This window comes from Haliotis cracherodii, unplaced genomic scaffold (assembly GCF_022045235.1).
Source record: "Haliotis cracherodii isolate W230 unplaced genomic scaffold, xgHalCrac1.p SCAF_17, whole genome shotgun sequence".
NCBI classification, from domain to species: domain Eukaryota; kingdom Metazoa; phylum Mollusca; class Gastropoda; order Lepetellida; family Haliotidae; genus Haliotis; species Haliotis cracherodii.
The window spans coordinates 20,794,430-20,810,017 of record NW_027266272.1 but is presented as its reverse complement, the minus strand read 5'-3'; the positions used below and the strand labels follow the sequence as shown (position 1 = coordinate 20,810,017).

The 15,588-nt window shown below is 41.1% G+C and overlaps 1 protein-coding gene across 1 annotated transcript; it reads left to right on the top strand.

The window, feature by feature from the left end:
• Window positions 1–852: 852 nt before the first annotated feature.
• Window positions 853–14,228, top strand: LOC139464672 (uncharacterized transporter slc-17.2-like). Its single transcript, XM_071246195.1, has 11 exons — window positions 853–889; window positions 2,263–2,381; window positions 3,721–3,954; window positions 6,167–6,254; window positions 7,178–7,273; window positions 7,845–7,982; window positions 8,849–9,117; window positions 9,490–9,622; window positions 11,901–12,051; window positions 13,231–13,321; window positions 14,052–14,228. The coding sequence occupies exons 1-11, from the start codon at window positions 853–855 to the stop codon at window positions 14,226–14,228; spliced, it is 1,533 nt and encodes a 510-aa protein (XP_071102296.1).
• The last annotated feature ends 1,360 nt before the right edge of the window (window positions 14,229–15,588 follow it).

The window sequence follows — 15,588 nt, the reverse complement described above, 5'->3', positions numbered from 1 at the left end:
AGTATTGAAATGGTTTGCACATTCATCGATAAAAGTATTGAAATGGTTTGCACTATAACAATAAGAAAACACATTCCGACTGTCACTTTCATGACCTGGAAAGCAACGCTTTAATTGGTCGGATGAAAGGTCGTTCTGAAGTGACCCATAATGGGATGTCCTCAGATCTTTGTTTGGCTATAGCGAGAACTAAGATCTTATTTTAATGAGATTGTAGTCTTGTAATGATGCTTGGTGCTCCGTGGAAAAACGTTGAAGATGATTCGCATTCATGCAGTCGGCCGATGGCGTTGTTGCGTTGGGTCTCCGTCAGCCGGCCTGTTTTCGCGGTTTACTCGTTGTAAGATTGTGATGGCATGCGATATTAAAACCCAACGTTTTTAACACTCCAACAAGTGATGTTGCAGGCTCCCATCAAAGTGGTTGTTTTTCCATCGTTCCCCCAAATATCTGCAGTACATCATTTCGTCCACACAAGTCAATCCCAATCAATGCAGAAATGACGAATTGATTTTTTATATTAATCTTGTATTAAACAACCCTCTGTCAGACATTTACGATTTTACTACTTTTGCGTTTCTGCATTTTGCAGAGGATATATTCGATATTGAAAATTTAACACTAAAAAACAATAAAAAGTGACAAATACATTTCCATAATCAAAAGAAAGCTCTACTAAAAGAAGAGTCAATTGTACGATTCCGACTGTAAACAACCATCGTATTATGTCAGACATAGCTTTTGAGAGAGAATTGATTTATTCCCACGATTGTATGCGAAAAGGTGAAACACGCGAAGGTACGAATGTCGTTTCTCAGACTGTTATCAACACTTTTTACAGCTGTTTACAACATGGCGACGGAAACAACGCCAGTGCGTGGGTTTAAAGGTAAGTAATACTGATAACATATTCTCATTTTTTTGCGATTTCAATTTAACATAGACAAGGGACTTAACATGAGAGAAATGCTTAAGAGTCTTCATCGAGAAACGGGTATCTTTTCCAACAGACCTTCATCTTTGTGCATTCTGATCAATACTTTAGATGACACCGTCTAGGGACAAACATTTGGCTTGGTTCGCATTGGATCCTGTTGCTTCCGGGTGAGAAGAACTAGCAACATATTCTTGTCTTAAGAAGGAACTAAATGGATCGGAATATCATGCCCGGTGACTTGCTTGTTATCGTATCCCAATTGCGTGGACTGATGCCATGATAACAATCACTTGATTGTCTTGTCCCGACTCGACAATTTATGTTTTGGGGTTTGAGTAGGCCCAAAGCATCAGTGAAACATAATATAAATCAATAGCTTGTCTGACTTTATCGTTTTATGGACCTCTGTTCTATATCTAGGATACTGCTCTCTGTGATGTTAACAATCAAATAACCAAATACTTTGAATCACTCACACATATGGTCTTACAATTAGCTCTGTTAATGACGAACCCAGTTGACTTTATGATCATAATTCTCTACAAGAATTGTGATGCTTAATGTGTAACCCAGTTGACTTTATGATCATAATTTTCTACAAGAATTGTGATGCTTAATGATGAACCCAGTTGACTTTATGATCATAATTCTCTACAAGAATTGTGATGCTTAATGACGAACCCAGTTGACTTTATGATCATAATTCTCTACAAGAATTGTGATGCTTAATTACGAACCCAGTTGACTTTATGATCATAATTCTCTACAAGAATTGAAGCATCACATTCGTGTCCTGACCTATGGCTTAAAAAAAATGAAAATATTTGAAATGCACATATATCATCATAATTTCAGCTGTAAATCTCTGGTCATGTCACACATTATATCGTTAGTGCGAGAAACCAGGAAAACCGCCTCGTCTGTTTCATTTTTGGAGGGGGCACGGGTGGCCCAGTCGTCTAAGGCGCCGCGATTCGCTGTGCAGAGTTGCGTCCCTTGGGCACGCCAGAAACCTATGATTGTGGGTTCGAATCCCGGTTCGCCCCGATTATGTTTCTAGGTTTGTCAGCACCATACCCGTGCTCGTGGGTTTCACTGAAGTGGTAAACGTCTGAAACCTGCATCACTTCGGGCTTTCCTCCCACATTAAGCTGACACACCGCGATATGACTGGAATACTGTTAAAAGCGGCGTTAGAAACCCAACTCACTCACTCACTCAATTTTCGCCCTCAGACAGTGGACCTAGCGAATATACGAATCTTGAGACTTGTTGCGGGAAGTACACCTCATGGCGATGGGTGACTGGTTACTTGTGTTGTTCAGTATACATGGCACAGACGGCGCTACGACAGTGTATGGGCATGGCTGTTGTTGCCATGGTCATGCCTCATTCAGTACCGGAAGTGACGTCAATGTCATCTGAGCATGACAACGCTGTGAGGGTAAGTACTTTATAACATTCCATATCAAGTTGGTTATGCAGAATAAAACATATAATGGATCACGTTGTATCCGTCATTGAAATTGGGAAGAACGAATAAGGACGCTTGATAAAGATGGTAACTCTCGAGTATTGTCGGGGGGCACGGGTGGCCCAGTTGTCTAAGGCGCCGCGATTCGCTGTGCAGAGTTGCGTCGCTTGGGCACGCCAGAAACCTATGATTGTGGGTTCGAATCCCGGTTCGCCCCGATTATGTTTCTAGGTTTGTCAGCAACATACCCGTGCTCGTGGGTTTCACCAAAGTGGTAAACGTCTGAGACCTGCATCACTTCGGGCTTTCCTCCCACATTAAGCTGACACGCCGTGATATAACTGGAATACTGTTAAAAGCGGCGTTAGACCCAACTCACTCACTCACTCGAGTATTGTCGCTTTCACAATGCACGGTTATTTTTCAGAGGTTACACGAAGAGCTCATAAAATGGCAGAGGTTTTCTATCAATAAAAATACCTATATGATATTGTTGTCTGAAGACCGAGAATAAGAAATTGAAAATCGCATCATCATGATTGAGAAGAAAGAAATTTGAAAAAAACATGCCAATTCGAATCCCTCAAACGTGTGTCACCATGATTTCCGCTGAAAGAAAACTGGGACACACAGCACATAGGACAAAAATAGCACATTTGCTGCAGCGTGCGTTTCCGTTGTTGTTTTTTTTAAAATTAATTGCCAGAAACCTATACCCTCGTAAGACACTTATCTGTGTCCATCAACTAGTCACTGTGACAACTTAGATGTCAATAAGTGTATATATACCTATGTTGTTTAGCCCTATCCATCAATTGCTTGATAAAGGTGTTAGGATCTACACCGAAACGTCGCACTAATTGTAATAAAGAAGTTGTTCTTCCATAGAACTCGTCTTACTTCATCACTCCAACTTCTAAATGCCACTGAAAGAAGTCACTATCAAGGATGTGTGCGCCCTGTTGGCTAGAATTGTACAGTTTTGTTTGGGCCACAATGACTTCATGAACAGTACTTTGATGTCTGTTGTCTTGTCCAATTCATCGCATAATTTGAAGTAATTTGAAAAGCAACTTTTAAACAAAGGAAAATTGATAAATTGTTATGAATGAGGTCAACGCAACACCATAACGCATTTTATCATCTCCAAACCTTGTTCGAAAGTTAAATGCATTCCGTAAAAAAAGCCTGACCCATCCAAACCAATTATGTATGTGACTATAACGTCATTCTAGTTGATTATTGTCATTGACAATTGTAACTATCACACTGTCCTATTAACACTTAAACAACCGTTCTGACCTTGCAGACCTCAGAATTCACCTGGACTTCAAAATTTGAGGGTTTGATTCTATCCGCCTTCACATTTGGTTTCCTAGGAACGCCCATCATCGGTGGCTATATTGCTGGGAAATATGGCGGAAAGATTGTCATAACTGTTTCCCTTGTCGTTGCATCGACTGTCACCCTAGCAACACCAGAGGCTGCACGTGCACTGCCGATCTCTCTGGTGATTCTTCGTGCCATCGTTGGCATATTTATGGTAATGATAACTCAAGTTTCTGATAAATGCATGTAGTACTAAAACGCATCTTGAGGGTATATTGCCATAGCAGAGGGTATAATGTCATAACAGCTACCTTTGTGTATTACCGTTCTGTGTCGTCATGGTCATGGTCAGCCATGGCAGGCCAGGAGAGAGTGTCTGAGTCAAGGAGGGGGCTGACGACCGTTACTCCTAACTATCTCCATAAGCATTCATGTGACAGCACACACACCTGCAAGGTGTGATACTCGCCTAAGTTCTTCAGGCCAACTACTTGGAGTGAGTGAGTGAGTTTAGTTTAACGCCGCTTTTAACAGTATTCCAGTTATATCGCGGCGTGTCAGCTTAATGTGGGAGGAAAGCCCGAAGTGATGCAGGTCTGACGTTTACCACTTCGGTGAAACCCACGAGCACGGGTATGTTGCTGACAAACCTATAAACATAATCGGGGCGAACCGGGATTCGAACCCACAATCATTGGTTTCTGGCGTGCCCAAGGGACTCAACTCTGCACAACGAATCGCGGCGCCTTAGACGACTGGGCCACCCGTGCCCAACTACTTGGACAGGGCCAGACAGGACAGGCTCGTCACACAGTGGGAAACTCGAACGAGCTTCAAGACGATCTGCTGACTTTCAAACCGCGGTGTTTGCTAGTGTAGAAGGTATCAGTGTAAGGTGTTCGAACCTGACACGATTTTGTGACATGTCACCTTCCAGATCATGAACACGCGAATATATCATGATGGCAAATTACTGAAACTTACCGGTGTTTCACCGATATGTGATTCCCTTAATCATCATACATATATTATATATCTCATGACGTATGCTTGTGGTAGAGCGTCCGCCCGGAGAGCGGAAGGTCCAGGGTTCGATCCCGGGCCGCGTCATACAAAAAGACGTTAAAAGATGGTACTTGTTGTTACCCTGTCTGGCCCTCGGCATTAAGGGGCTAAAACAAGGACTGGTCGGCTCGGAGTCAGTATACTGTGTCTGAGTGGGGTATTCATGTTAAACTGCGGCATGGTATCTCAGTGAGCTGGCACTATAAATCGGCATCAGTCCGGACTAGTACAAGCAGCCACACACACACTCACACGTGCATGCACGTCGCTATACAAGTGCAATAATCTTGGATGTGACGTTAAACCCAATTTCACCTCACCTCACATGACGTATGTGTTCTGTATCTCATAAGTCTTGCTAGACCGCCTCCGTGGTCTAGTGGTAGAGCGTCCTCCCGGAGAGAGGAAGGTCCGGCGTTCGATCCCCGAAAGCGTTAAAAGATGGTACTTGTTGTTACCCTGTCTGGCCCTCGGCGTTAAGAGGCTAAAACAAGGACTGGTCGGCTCGGAGTCAGTATACTGTGTCTGAGTGGGGTATTCATGTTAAACTGCGGCATGGTATCTCAGTGAGCTAGCACTATGAATCGGCATCAGTCCGGACTAGTACAAGCAGCCACACACACACACACGTGCATGCACGTCGCTATATAAGTGCAATAATCTTGGACGCGACGTTAAACCCAATTTCACCTCACCTCACCTCACATAAGTCTTGCTAATTTATATACCTGTATAGACAGGTTTATCCATAAGTAACTACAACATCGAAGCAAGCACCCACTAATGTGTTCTGTCCCTGCTGATTTATTGAATTGGCAGCATTGGAGCAGTTATGAAACACTGACCTAAGTAATCGCTGTTGTAACTGATGGATTTGTTATCATTGTCTAAGGTGTTGGGAAACATTTTCACCTTATAACAATACCCCTTTATACCTCCACATTGCACCGTTTAGAATGAATATCAAAGAAGTACGTGTCTATATAAACCTGTGTCTATCTAAAAATAAGTACTTTATTGAAAATGAATACCATGGTTTATTAATTTGCAAATCCTACAGTTCCCTTCGTAATGCACTTTTAGATAAATATATTACCTCTAACCTTCAGCATAAATTTATCTCTATTATTTCCTCAGATGCATATGATACGTTATATAAAATATCTATTTTTTTTACCAAAGCTCATCAACTTAGGGTAAATAGTAAATAATCCACTACGAATAACTATTAAAAGAAATGTAAATAATGTTTATTTTCCCAGTTTGTAAATATGTCATTTTGCGCAGGCTTTACTGCATATGTATGTATTTTGGGCCAGTAGCCTTTTATTGAATAAATTGTCTGTCTGTCTTGTTTCCAGGGGACGGTGGAGCCAGCAATCATGGCACTGTGGGCAGAGTGGGCACCAGAACATGAGAAGGCGTCCCTCACATCATGTTCTTATGCGGGTATGTGATAACTCTATGGTGTGCTTTCTCCAACATGTGATAACTCTATTATGTGCTTACTCCAACTGGCATGTGCTTACTCCAATATGTGATAACTCTATTGTGTGCTTTCTCCAACTGGTATGTGCTTACTCCAACATGTGAAAGTTTATTGTGTGCTTACTCCAACTGGCATGTGCTTACTCTAATATGTGATAACTCTATTGTGTGCTTACTCCAACTGTGTGCATACTGTTCGTCTGGCATGTACTTACTCAAATATGTGATAATTTTGTTGTGTGCTTACTCCAACTGGCATGTGCTTACTCTAATATGTGATAACTCTATTGTGTGCTTACTCCAACTGGCATGTGCTTACTCTAATATGTGATAACTCTATTGTTTGTTTACTCCAACTGGTACATGTATGTGTTTACTCTAATATGTGATAACTCTATTGTGTGCTTACTCCAACTTGCATGTGCTTACTCTAATATGTGATAACTTTATTGTGTGCTTACTCCAACTGTGTGCATACTGTTCGTCTGGCATGTACTTACTCAAATATGTGATAATTTTGTTGTGTGCTTACTCCAACTGGCATGTGCTTACTCTAATATGTGATAACTCTATTGTGTGCTTACTCCAACTGTGTGCATACTGTTCGTCTGGCATGTACTTACTCCAGTATGTGAAAGCTCTAATTCGTGCTTACTCCAACTGGCATGTGTACTGTACGATTGGCATATGCTTATTCCAGTATGTGATAAGTCTTGCAAGTGCTCACTGCGAGCCTGGCGTCTTGAATGAGCTTAATGCTCTTCAGATTTTACGAAACTGGCCGACTTCCTACGGTATGTGACCAGGTCAGACACCGAGGAAACCATAGAAAGTTCACGATAGTTCCTTAAAACATGTGACACGCTGACACCTTGCTTGTGCAGGTTTAAGTATTGCCGGAATTTTGACGTTCTTCATCTCGGGATATTTGGGCGGCGTCTCCCTGGATAACGGATGGCCTCTCATCTTCTACGTGTTTGGTAATTTTACATTGGGGCAAACTCCTTAAACTGTAATACTTTGTGATCACTCCATAGAGATCTGGGTCCACAGCATTCTGTTGCTCGTCTTCCGCATATCACATATTACATATCAAATTTCACAATGATATATGCAGGAATGGTCGTGTACTGGGCACAAATGATATTCAGTGTGGACTTGTTCAAAATCGATTCGTTATTCTATGAGTATATATTAAAGACACTTTTGCTGACCTTTCATGGGAAAAAATAAGAAAGTTAAAGACAAAAAGAACGCACAGGCGGAGGAATGAAAGTTTTGGTTTAAGCTAGGTGAGCAACATCTAAATGTCACCGCCAGTAATAGTGTGGGTGAGTGAGTGAGTTTGGTTTAACGCCGCTTTTAACAGTATTCCAGTTATATCACGGCGTGTCAGTTTAATGTTCGAGGAAAGCCCAAATTGATGCAGATTTCAGACGTTTACCGCTTCAATGAAACCTACGAGCACGGGTAGCCAGTGGTTGTCTCTGTGCTGTATTTAGATGATCTATATAAGAGTGCATCGTGGTTAAATCTGCACTTTGCTTGAAGGTGGTTTCACACTCATGTGTGTGTTTCCCTGGGTGCTGTTTGTTTCCGACTCCCCGAGGGACCATCCTCGCATCACGGAGACAGAGGTGAAACTTATCACCAGGGAGCGGACATATGGACAAATGGACACCAAGGCACGTGAGATAATTTGTAAATTGAAAACCTTTTTATGAATTATCACAGAAAACCATTGATGAGCTTTTTCCGAAGTTAGCATCCGCCACAATTTCCAATACAAAAAAAAATGCCAGTAAGTAAAGGTTTAAAAAAAACATGTTAAGGCCATAGCAAACTCCTGTGAATGTCAACCAAAACATTGATTGTAAAACTGTGATAAGAAAGATTTGCTGTAAGCAAAATATGTCTTTCCATTTGAGTAGATCGTTCATGGTCTAAAGTACCTTAGGAATTGAGAAACGTATACCCCATACGCTGGAGCTGATGGTATATGCTCGACATGAAGGGTAAAGAATAATTATGTAATCATAATGATATATTTAACAATGTAAAATGATAATACTTCATTTAAGTGAACATTTCAAATCAATATCAGTATAATGATAAATATTTACTGCATGTGTTATTTTACTCGAGAGAATCTGTCTTTAAGAACCTGTTAAACTGAGTTCCCGAGCCTAACCACGCCTATTGCTTGCTACAGTGGCTCTACTGTCGCCACTCTGACTACTGTAACTGTTACAAAGAAACAGGGGCGATCGGGTAGCCTAGCGGTTAAAGCGTTCGCTCGTCACGCCGAAGAGCCGGGTTCGATTCCCGACATGGGTACAATGTGTGAAGCCCATTTCTGGTGTCTCCGCCGTGATATGTTTGAATATTGCTAAAAGTGGCGTAAAAAAAATACTCACTCACTCACTTCAAAGAAACAGTTTTCCATAATGATAATACTACTACCACCTGTGTTGTATATTGGTACAGTCTTGAACATATTTGTAACAATACGTTTATATCTATATTCAATTGAACCATTTCCCGTTTGAAAGCAGAATTCATGTTGCAGATGCCGCGGCCGCCATGGGGCAAGATTTTCACATCTCCGGCGTTCTGGGCTATCCTAATAGCACACATCTGCCACTCTTGGCTGACATCATGGGTGATGGCCTACCTCCCCAAGTATATGAAACAGATACTAAAATATGGCATCGAACAGGTGATGATGATGCTGCAGCTACAGCTGATGATGCTGATGATTATTATACACAATAAAGTAAATAAATGCAGAAAAGAGGGCTGGGCCATGGGTGATCCTGGCACAGTGAGATTCCCAAACACTTCCGCCTTCTGCATTACCCAGATTGTCAGAAAGACTGTATTCCTGGCAGCAAATAATTCTCGCTGCCGCTCCACAAAGATCTGATTTTAATGAGATTGCAAATGATGATGGTGATGATGATGATGATGATGATTATTATTATTATTAGTAGTAGTAGTAGTAGTAGTATTGCAAATGATGATGATGATGATTATTATTATCATTATTATTATTAATAATAATAGTATAATTGTTATTATTGTTGTTGTTACAACTATTATTAACTTTGATAACATAGAAGTTATAGAAAAGTTAAACGAAAACCGCAATTATATTATTTATATTTATTTTGTATTTATATATCCCCTTTTGCAGGATGGTGTATGGTCTTCGGCGCCGTTTGCTGGAAGATTATTGGTTGGCCTGGCTTCAGCCTTTATCATTGACTGGGTGCTCTCCAGGAGACTTCTGTCGACAACCAATGCAAGGAAGACGTTCCAGCTCATGGGTACGTCATGGTGACATCAGTGGGAAAATGTTGTTTGTTATCTGTTGTCATGCGTTTAGGATATCTCACATATAATTAATAACTCTTTCCATAATCATAAGAAATCAGTCATACAGTCATACAGTCATAAGTTTATGTTTATGAACCATTATCAAATAGTAATGATATAGGGTGAGCAGCGTATATCACCGAGTAGGTTCCCGTCACAAACACATGCAAAGTCTAAACCTAAAAAAAAAAGAGAACATGTGGTCAATTTAAGGAATTGCATCGGACATAATTTTGCCACTAATGCGTCAAATTTGGAAATGCCCAAATTTTGGAACAGCCATCCTATGTTCAGTGGTCTCTTCATATAATTTCCAAATTTCCATATTCGCTAAATGGAGTCTGTTTCGGCGGATAACCTAGACTTGTTATTCTCTTGTACTGACATTTATGTTAGCTAAGGCCTTGAATGATGTTGATCAAACAACCTTTGAGTTGAGGCTGTCTCACTGGGCGCTTTTACGTTTAGCTGAGGTTGATATGTATTGAACCATATCAGATCATCGATATGCCTGAAGCTTAGGTTAAAATTATTTTAATTTATTTTACTGGCACTTAACAGTAGCAGGTTACCGTCGTCATGGTAATGTCAGTAACCAGATGCATTGGAATGAAAATGTAAGAGCAAGGCACCTGTCATTTGATAATTATTTTGAAAATACAAAACAAATTCCTCAAAACTGATAAGTGGCCACAACAGGGCTAGACGTTTTATGAGTGCATCAATATTCTGCAGAAATACACCTTACAACAGTTTCTACTATCGGATAAAAATACCTGGCTTTTCAGAAATCAGTTACATCATTTCATGACAAAATATGGCAGTGAGTATAGAGAGGACATGTAGAAGCGTTGTGCCAAGTGTTGTGGCAAGCACAGTCACCTACGTTTGACATGGCAAGTATAGTATACATATACATTGTAGCCAATAGTTAATATTGCATCATTTTAGTTTGATAACACTTAACGGTCATGGGGCCCATTTTTAATATGTGTGATGGTGACATAGTCACGGTGCCTTCTGTACTGTCTCGAATATATAACCATACACACATTTATTGTAATCATCGAGCTGTTATAATGAGCTGTAATCGTATTTTATGGAATTATTATATTTGATGGTTAAGCTTTTTGCATTTATATTTTACTCTGAATGTATGTCGAGTGGATGACAAAATGTTCACCCATTCCGTTTTGTTTCAGTCTTTGTCATATTTATCTGTTCCTTCGAACATTTAATATTATGGGATTTACAAAATAATCTGTTCCCGAAAATGCTGATATTTGTTTTCCATATGTTACTGATTGTTTGATTGTGTAAAAATGTTTAGTTCCTTTATGTTGTTGTTTATTTTAGTTTAACGCCGCACTTACAATAGTCAAGCTATATGAAGGTCTGTAAATAATCGAGCCTGGGTGACACAATCTAGTGATTCATATCACGATCCAAGCAACTGAGACTCGATCGCATGCAATCAACCATGTCATTGATCCTCACCAGCCGATCCATTTTGTCTCCTCTTACGACCAGCATAGACTGCTGAGACCCTGTATTCATATCTGGAATCCCCATGGGTTAGAGGGAATAGTGAATGGCATAGGCAGATATTTTCAGTTGATTCCTGTTGATCAAGTCACAGGAGTTCAAATATGCAATTTGAAACCTTAACCAATATTATGATAAAAGTTATTTTTCCTCGGCACCTTCCGGTTATTTAATGTATTTATAATGATTATAAAAATATTAACCGAATATTACCAGTTAATGTACAGTAAACTACGGTTATAACGAACTCAAAGGGACCACTTATTTTAGTTCGTTGTAGCCGTGGTTCGTTATATGCATATATACAGCATAACTACAGCAAATAGTCGGGACAAAAAAGTAAGTTCGTTATATCCGTCAGTTCGTTATAAGCGTGTTCGTTATAACCGTAGTTTACTGTAGTTATGAATAATGGTTGGCTTGTGCTGCAGTTTCCAATGGCAGTAGCTTTCTGTTGGGGTTTATTCTCTTCTTCTGGTATCTCTTGTAGCTGGAATATTGCTGAGTGCGGCAATAACCAACTAGCAAGCGAAAACGGGATAGGAGCAGGGACGGCCTGTGTATCATCAGCCATTCTGATTTAACCGTGTAGAAAGCTGATTCGCAGAGTTTAGAGGTCTTAGAATTGATCAGAATTATTATCATCCATCTGGGACTGATTTGAAATGTTGATATCTATTCCAGGCTGTGTTGGATGCGCTGTGTGCATTATTCCTGTCGGGTTTCTGGACCATGAGAACGGGACTCTGGCTGTGACTCTGCTGATTCTTGGTATATCACTGCAAAACTGTGCATCTGTCGCCTTCAGAATCAATCACCTCGATATAGCGCCAAGGTTGGTATCGATCACTTCACGGACCGATCATTTATTTATTGGAACTGTGCAACTCGTTTTCAAATACAGTCTGTTACATGAACCTAATTCCCATCTTTTAGCGGTTTAAACCTGCTGCGGTAACTTTATACAATTAAACTCAAGTGTTATCCTTAAAGGTTCCGGAAGTGTACTGGGGAAACACGGAGAGTCCCCAATCTGAATTGAATATCGAAGTAACGGTATAAGACGAGCATACCAGCAACAATGAGACCTCTCCCATTAGGAACTACCATACACGTTCAACTGATACGGCCAGACAACCATGAAGGCCAAAATGAGAGAATATCAGCAGTGACATGGCTTCATTAATGCTAAGATCAAATTACATGGATACAAATTAAGCGTGGATTTTGGAAAAGGAGGGTCGCATTTTGTGATTATGAGCAATCGTCAGTGATGGTGTGAATTTGCTGAAAGTTGGTACCCAAATGATTTAGTTATATTGTTACATGTTTACGTAGTATACTCAATCACATAGAACACTTCCAGGACGTGGGCAGCCTGGTGGGTAACGTGTTCGCTCGTCACGCCGAAAGCCCGGGTTCGATTCCCTACATGGGTACAATGTGTGGAACCATGCACATCTACTACCACCGACCCCTACCCACTACCTTCCTTGACCCACAGTTACACACAATGAAACACTTGCACAGCCGTGGGTTCGAATACCTGTTGGGTCCGATTATGTTTCTAGGTTTGTCAGCACCATACCCATGCTCGTGGGTTTAACCGAAGTGGTAAACGTCTGAGACGTGCATCACTTCGGGCCTTCCTCCCACATTAAGCTGACACGCCGCGATAAAACTTGAATACTTCATGGGCGGATACAGCTTTTTTGAAAAGGGGGGGGGGGGGGGGGTGCACAATTAAGATCTATTTATTGTCTTAGGTGGTAATTTATACAGAAATAAAGATTTTTTTCGAAATAAAAAGGGGGCTGCGCACCCCCGCACCCCCCTTCTGTATCCGCCCATGCACTGTTACAAGTGTCCTTGAACCTTTTTCACTCACTCACTCACTTGCACAGCTACAACCCACATGGAAGTGTATCTCAGTTGGCAGGATCTGTGCAGCCTTATTGACTGAGACATTGTGAGAAATTTGAAAGGTCCATTTCCTTTTCTGCTAACATTACAGGTTCGCCGGCGTGTTGATGGGTATTACCGTGACATGCGCAATGGTCGCCTCTCTGTCTGCACCTCTCATTACGTCGTACGTGATAAAACAGGTTTGTAGGAGTCTTCCTGGTGCCAGTCATGACTGTTTGTTTGTTTGTTTGTTTGTTTGTTTCGTTGGTTGCTGTTTCGGTGGACACCACACCCAGCAATAACCCAGCTGTGTGGCGGCGATCGGTAAATAGCAGAGTCTGGAAAGGACGACAAATCAGTGATTGACATCTTGAACATCGACCTACGCAACTGGGAGACAATGACATGCGAGCCTGACCACCCGATCCAACGAAAAACATGGATTGCTGAAGACAAATTCTTACCCGGATGTCATTGCAGATGGATGTTAAAACGACTACCGTATTCGACGTAAAAAGCGCCCACTGCGATATTTGCTGATATATTGGCTAGTGAACAATCCCAATTAGCACCCTTCCGATTGATTTCGAAGACTTATTTATTCGTGTATAATAGACACTCGTGTGGTATATGCACCCTTAATTACTGGCGATTAAATTCTTGAAAAATATATCTGTCGTGTATAATACGCACAGACTTTTCTTTTGTATCATTTCTGGCTGTCAGCATAAACCACGAAATTTACGATCTTTCAAACCTTTCACAAAAATTATATTCTAATAAAAAAGCGCTCTGGGTGCTTATTACGTGGAATACGGTAACTTGACGGGACTGTTTAGCTGATAATGATATAGTATTTCCTTGTATTTTCAGAAATTCGAAAGAAACATGTACACAAGTGTCTGATGAGATTCTTTTCTTTATCTTCAGGGAACCAGAGAGGAATGGCAAATACTTTTCTGGATCATAGGGGGCTTAAACATTGTCAGCGGCTGCGTGTTTGTGGTGTTTGGTAAAGGGACAGAACTTGATTGGGCAAAGGACAAATCCTTTGATGTTGTTTCCGCTCACAGAACACACGACGGGGACGGGTCCTACAAACCATAACATTGGATCTTTTGACAACAAATATTGATTCCGACTTTCTGGTGACAGTGTGCTCATGTTGTCACAAGTGAAACAACATGTTAAGTGAGCTGTCGATAGTTAGGAATTTTGAGATTGAGAATTCAAGTGATCTTGGAGGCTCGTCATTTAGCGTTCGGAGTGTCATTTACTGCAATATGATGATCATGAGCCCTGCCCTCGGGCTTATAACTTTGTTTACGTGTTATATTGGCTGTAAACGAGCACATTATGAATACATGTAATATCAGGTTCTTGTACTTGAAAATAAAAGACCCGTCAAGATCCGGGGTAGAATAGGTCTTCAGCAACCCATGCTTGCCGTAAAAGGCGACTATGCCCTTCGTAAGAGACGACTAACGGGTTCGGGTGGTCAGGCTCGCTGACTTGGTTGATGCATGTCATCGATCCAAATTGCGAGGATTGATGCTCATGATGTTAAACACTGGATTATCTGATCCAGACTCGATTATTTACAGACCGCCGACGGGTAGCCTAGTGGTTAAAGCGTTCACTCGTTACGCCGAAGACCCCGGTTCGATTCCAGACATGGGTACAATATGTGTAGCCTATTTCTGGTGTCCCCCGCCGTGATGTTGCTGGAATATTGCTAAAAGCGGCGTAAAGCGATACTCACTCACTCACTCACTACACAGCGCCGTCATATAGCTGGAATACTATACGTTGCTACATACGTGCAATAATCTTGGTCGCGACGATTATACCTATTTATCATATAATGGGTAGGTTTCTCGACAGGATAAGGCCAACGGATAAAAACGATATCCGTTGGGGTCATATGCGGATAGAGATGCAAATATCAAAGGTCAAGTAGGACTACTTTCACTGTTTATAAACAAACATGGGGTCGCCCTCGTCATTCGGCGATCGAGTCAGAATTAACCATCGGGAATCTGGATAAACTACAGGGATAATTGCTATCATTATAAAAAAAACAGTCTAACATACTGAAAATCAGTGTCTAACTGTGACGTAGCTAAGGCATTTTATAAGTTTTGGCAACTTTGGAGATATAAATTTCGAAACAATTTTGCGAGGGCACGAGGACGAGCCAAGCGGGATCAGTAGCCATATCTGTGCTTGTAGACCTCTGCGGCTTGATACCTTCTCCCCAAATTAAAATAGTTGTATTTGGCCGAAATATGTTTGAATGGTTACCTTGTTTCGTTTTGTCGCCGTGTGTACATCTGACTACACTTCTTAACGTTATGACAGAACAGACCGACTGTCAACAACATCTGACTGTGGCCGTGACGTCTCATAGACTAGGTTTAGAGTAGTTTCCCTTTGACAAAGGGCAGTTACTCTAGCTAATAGACCG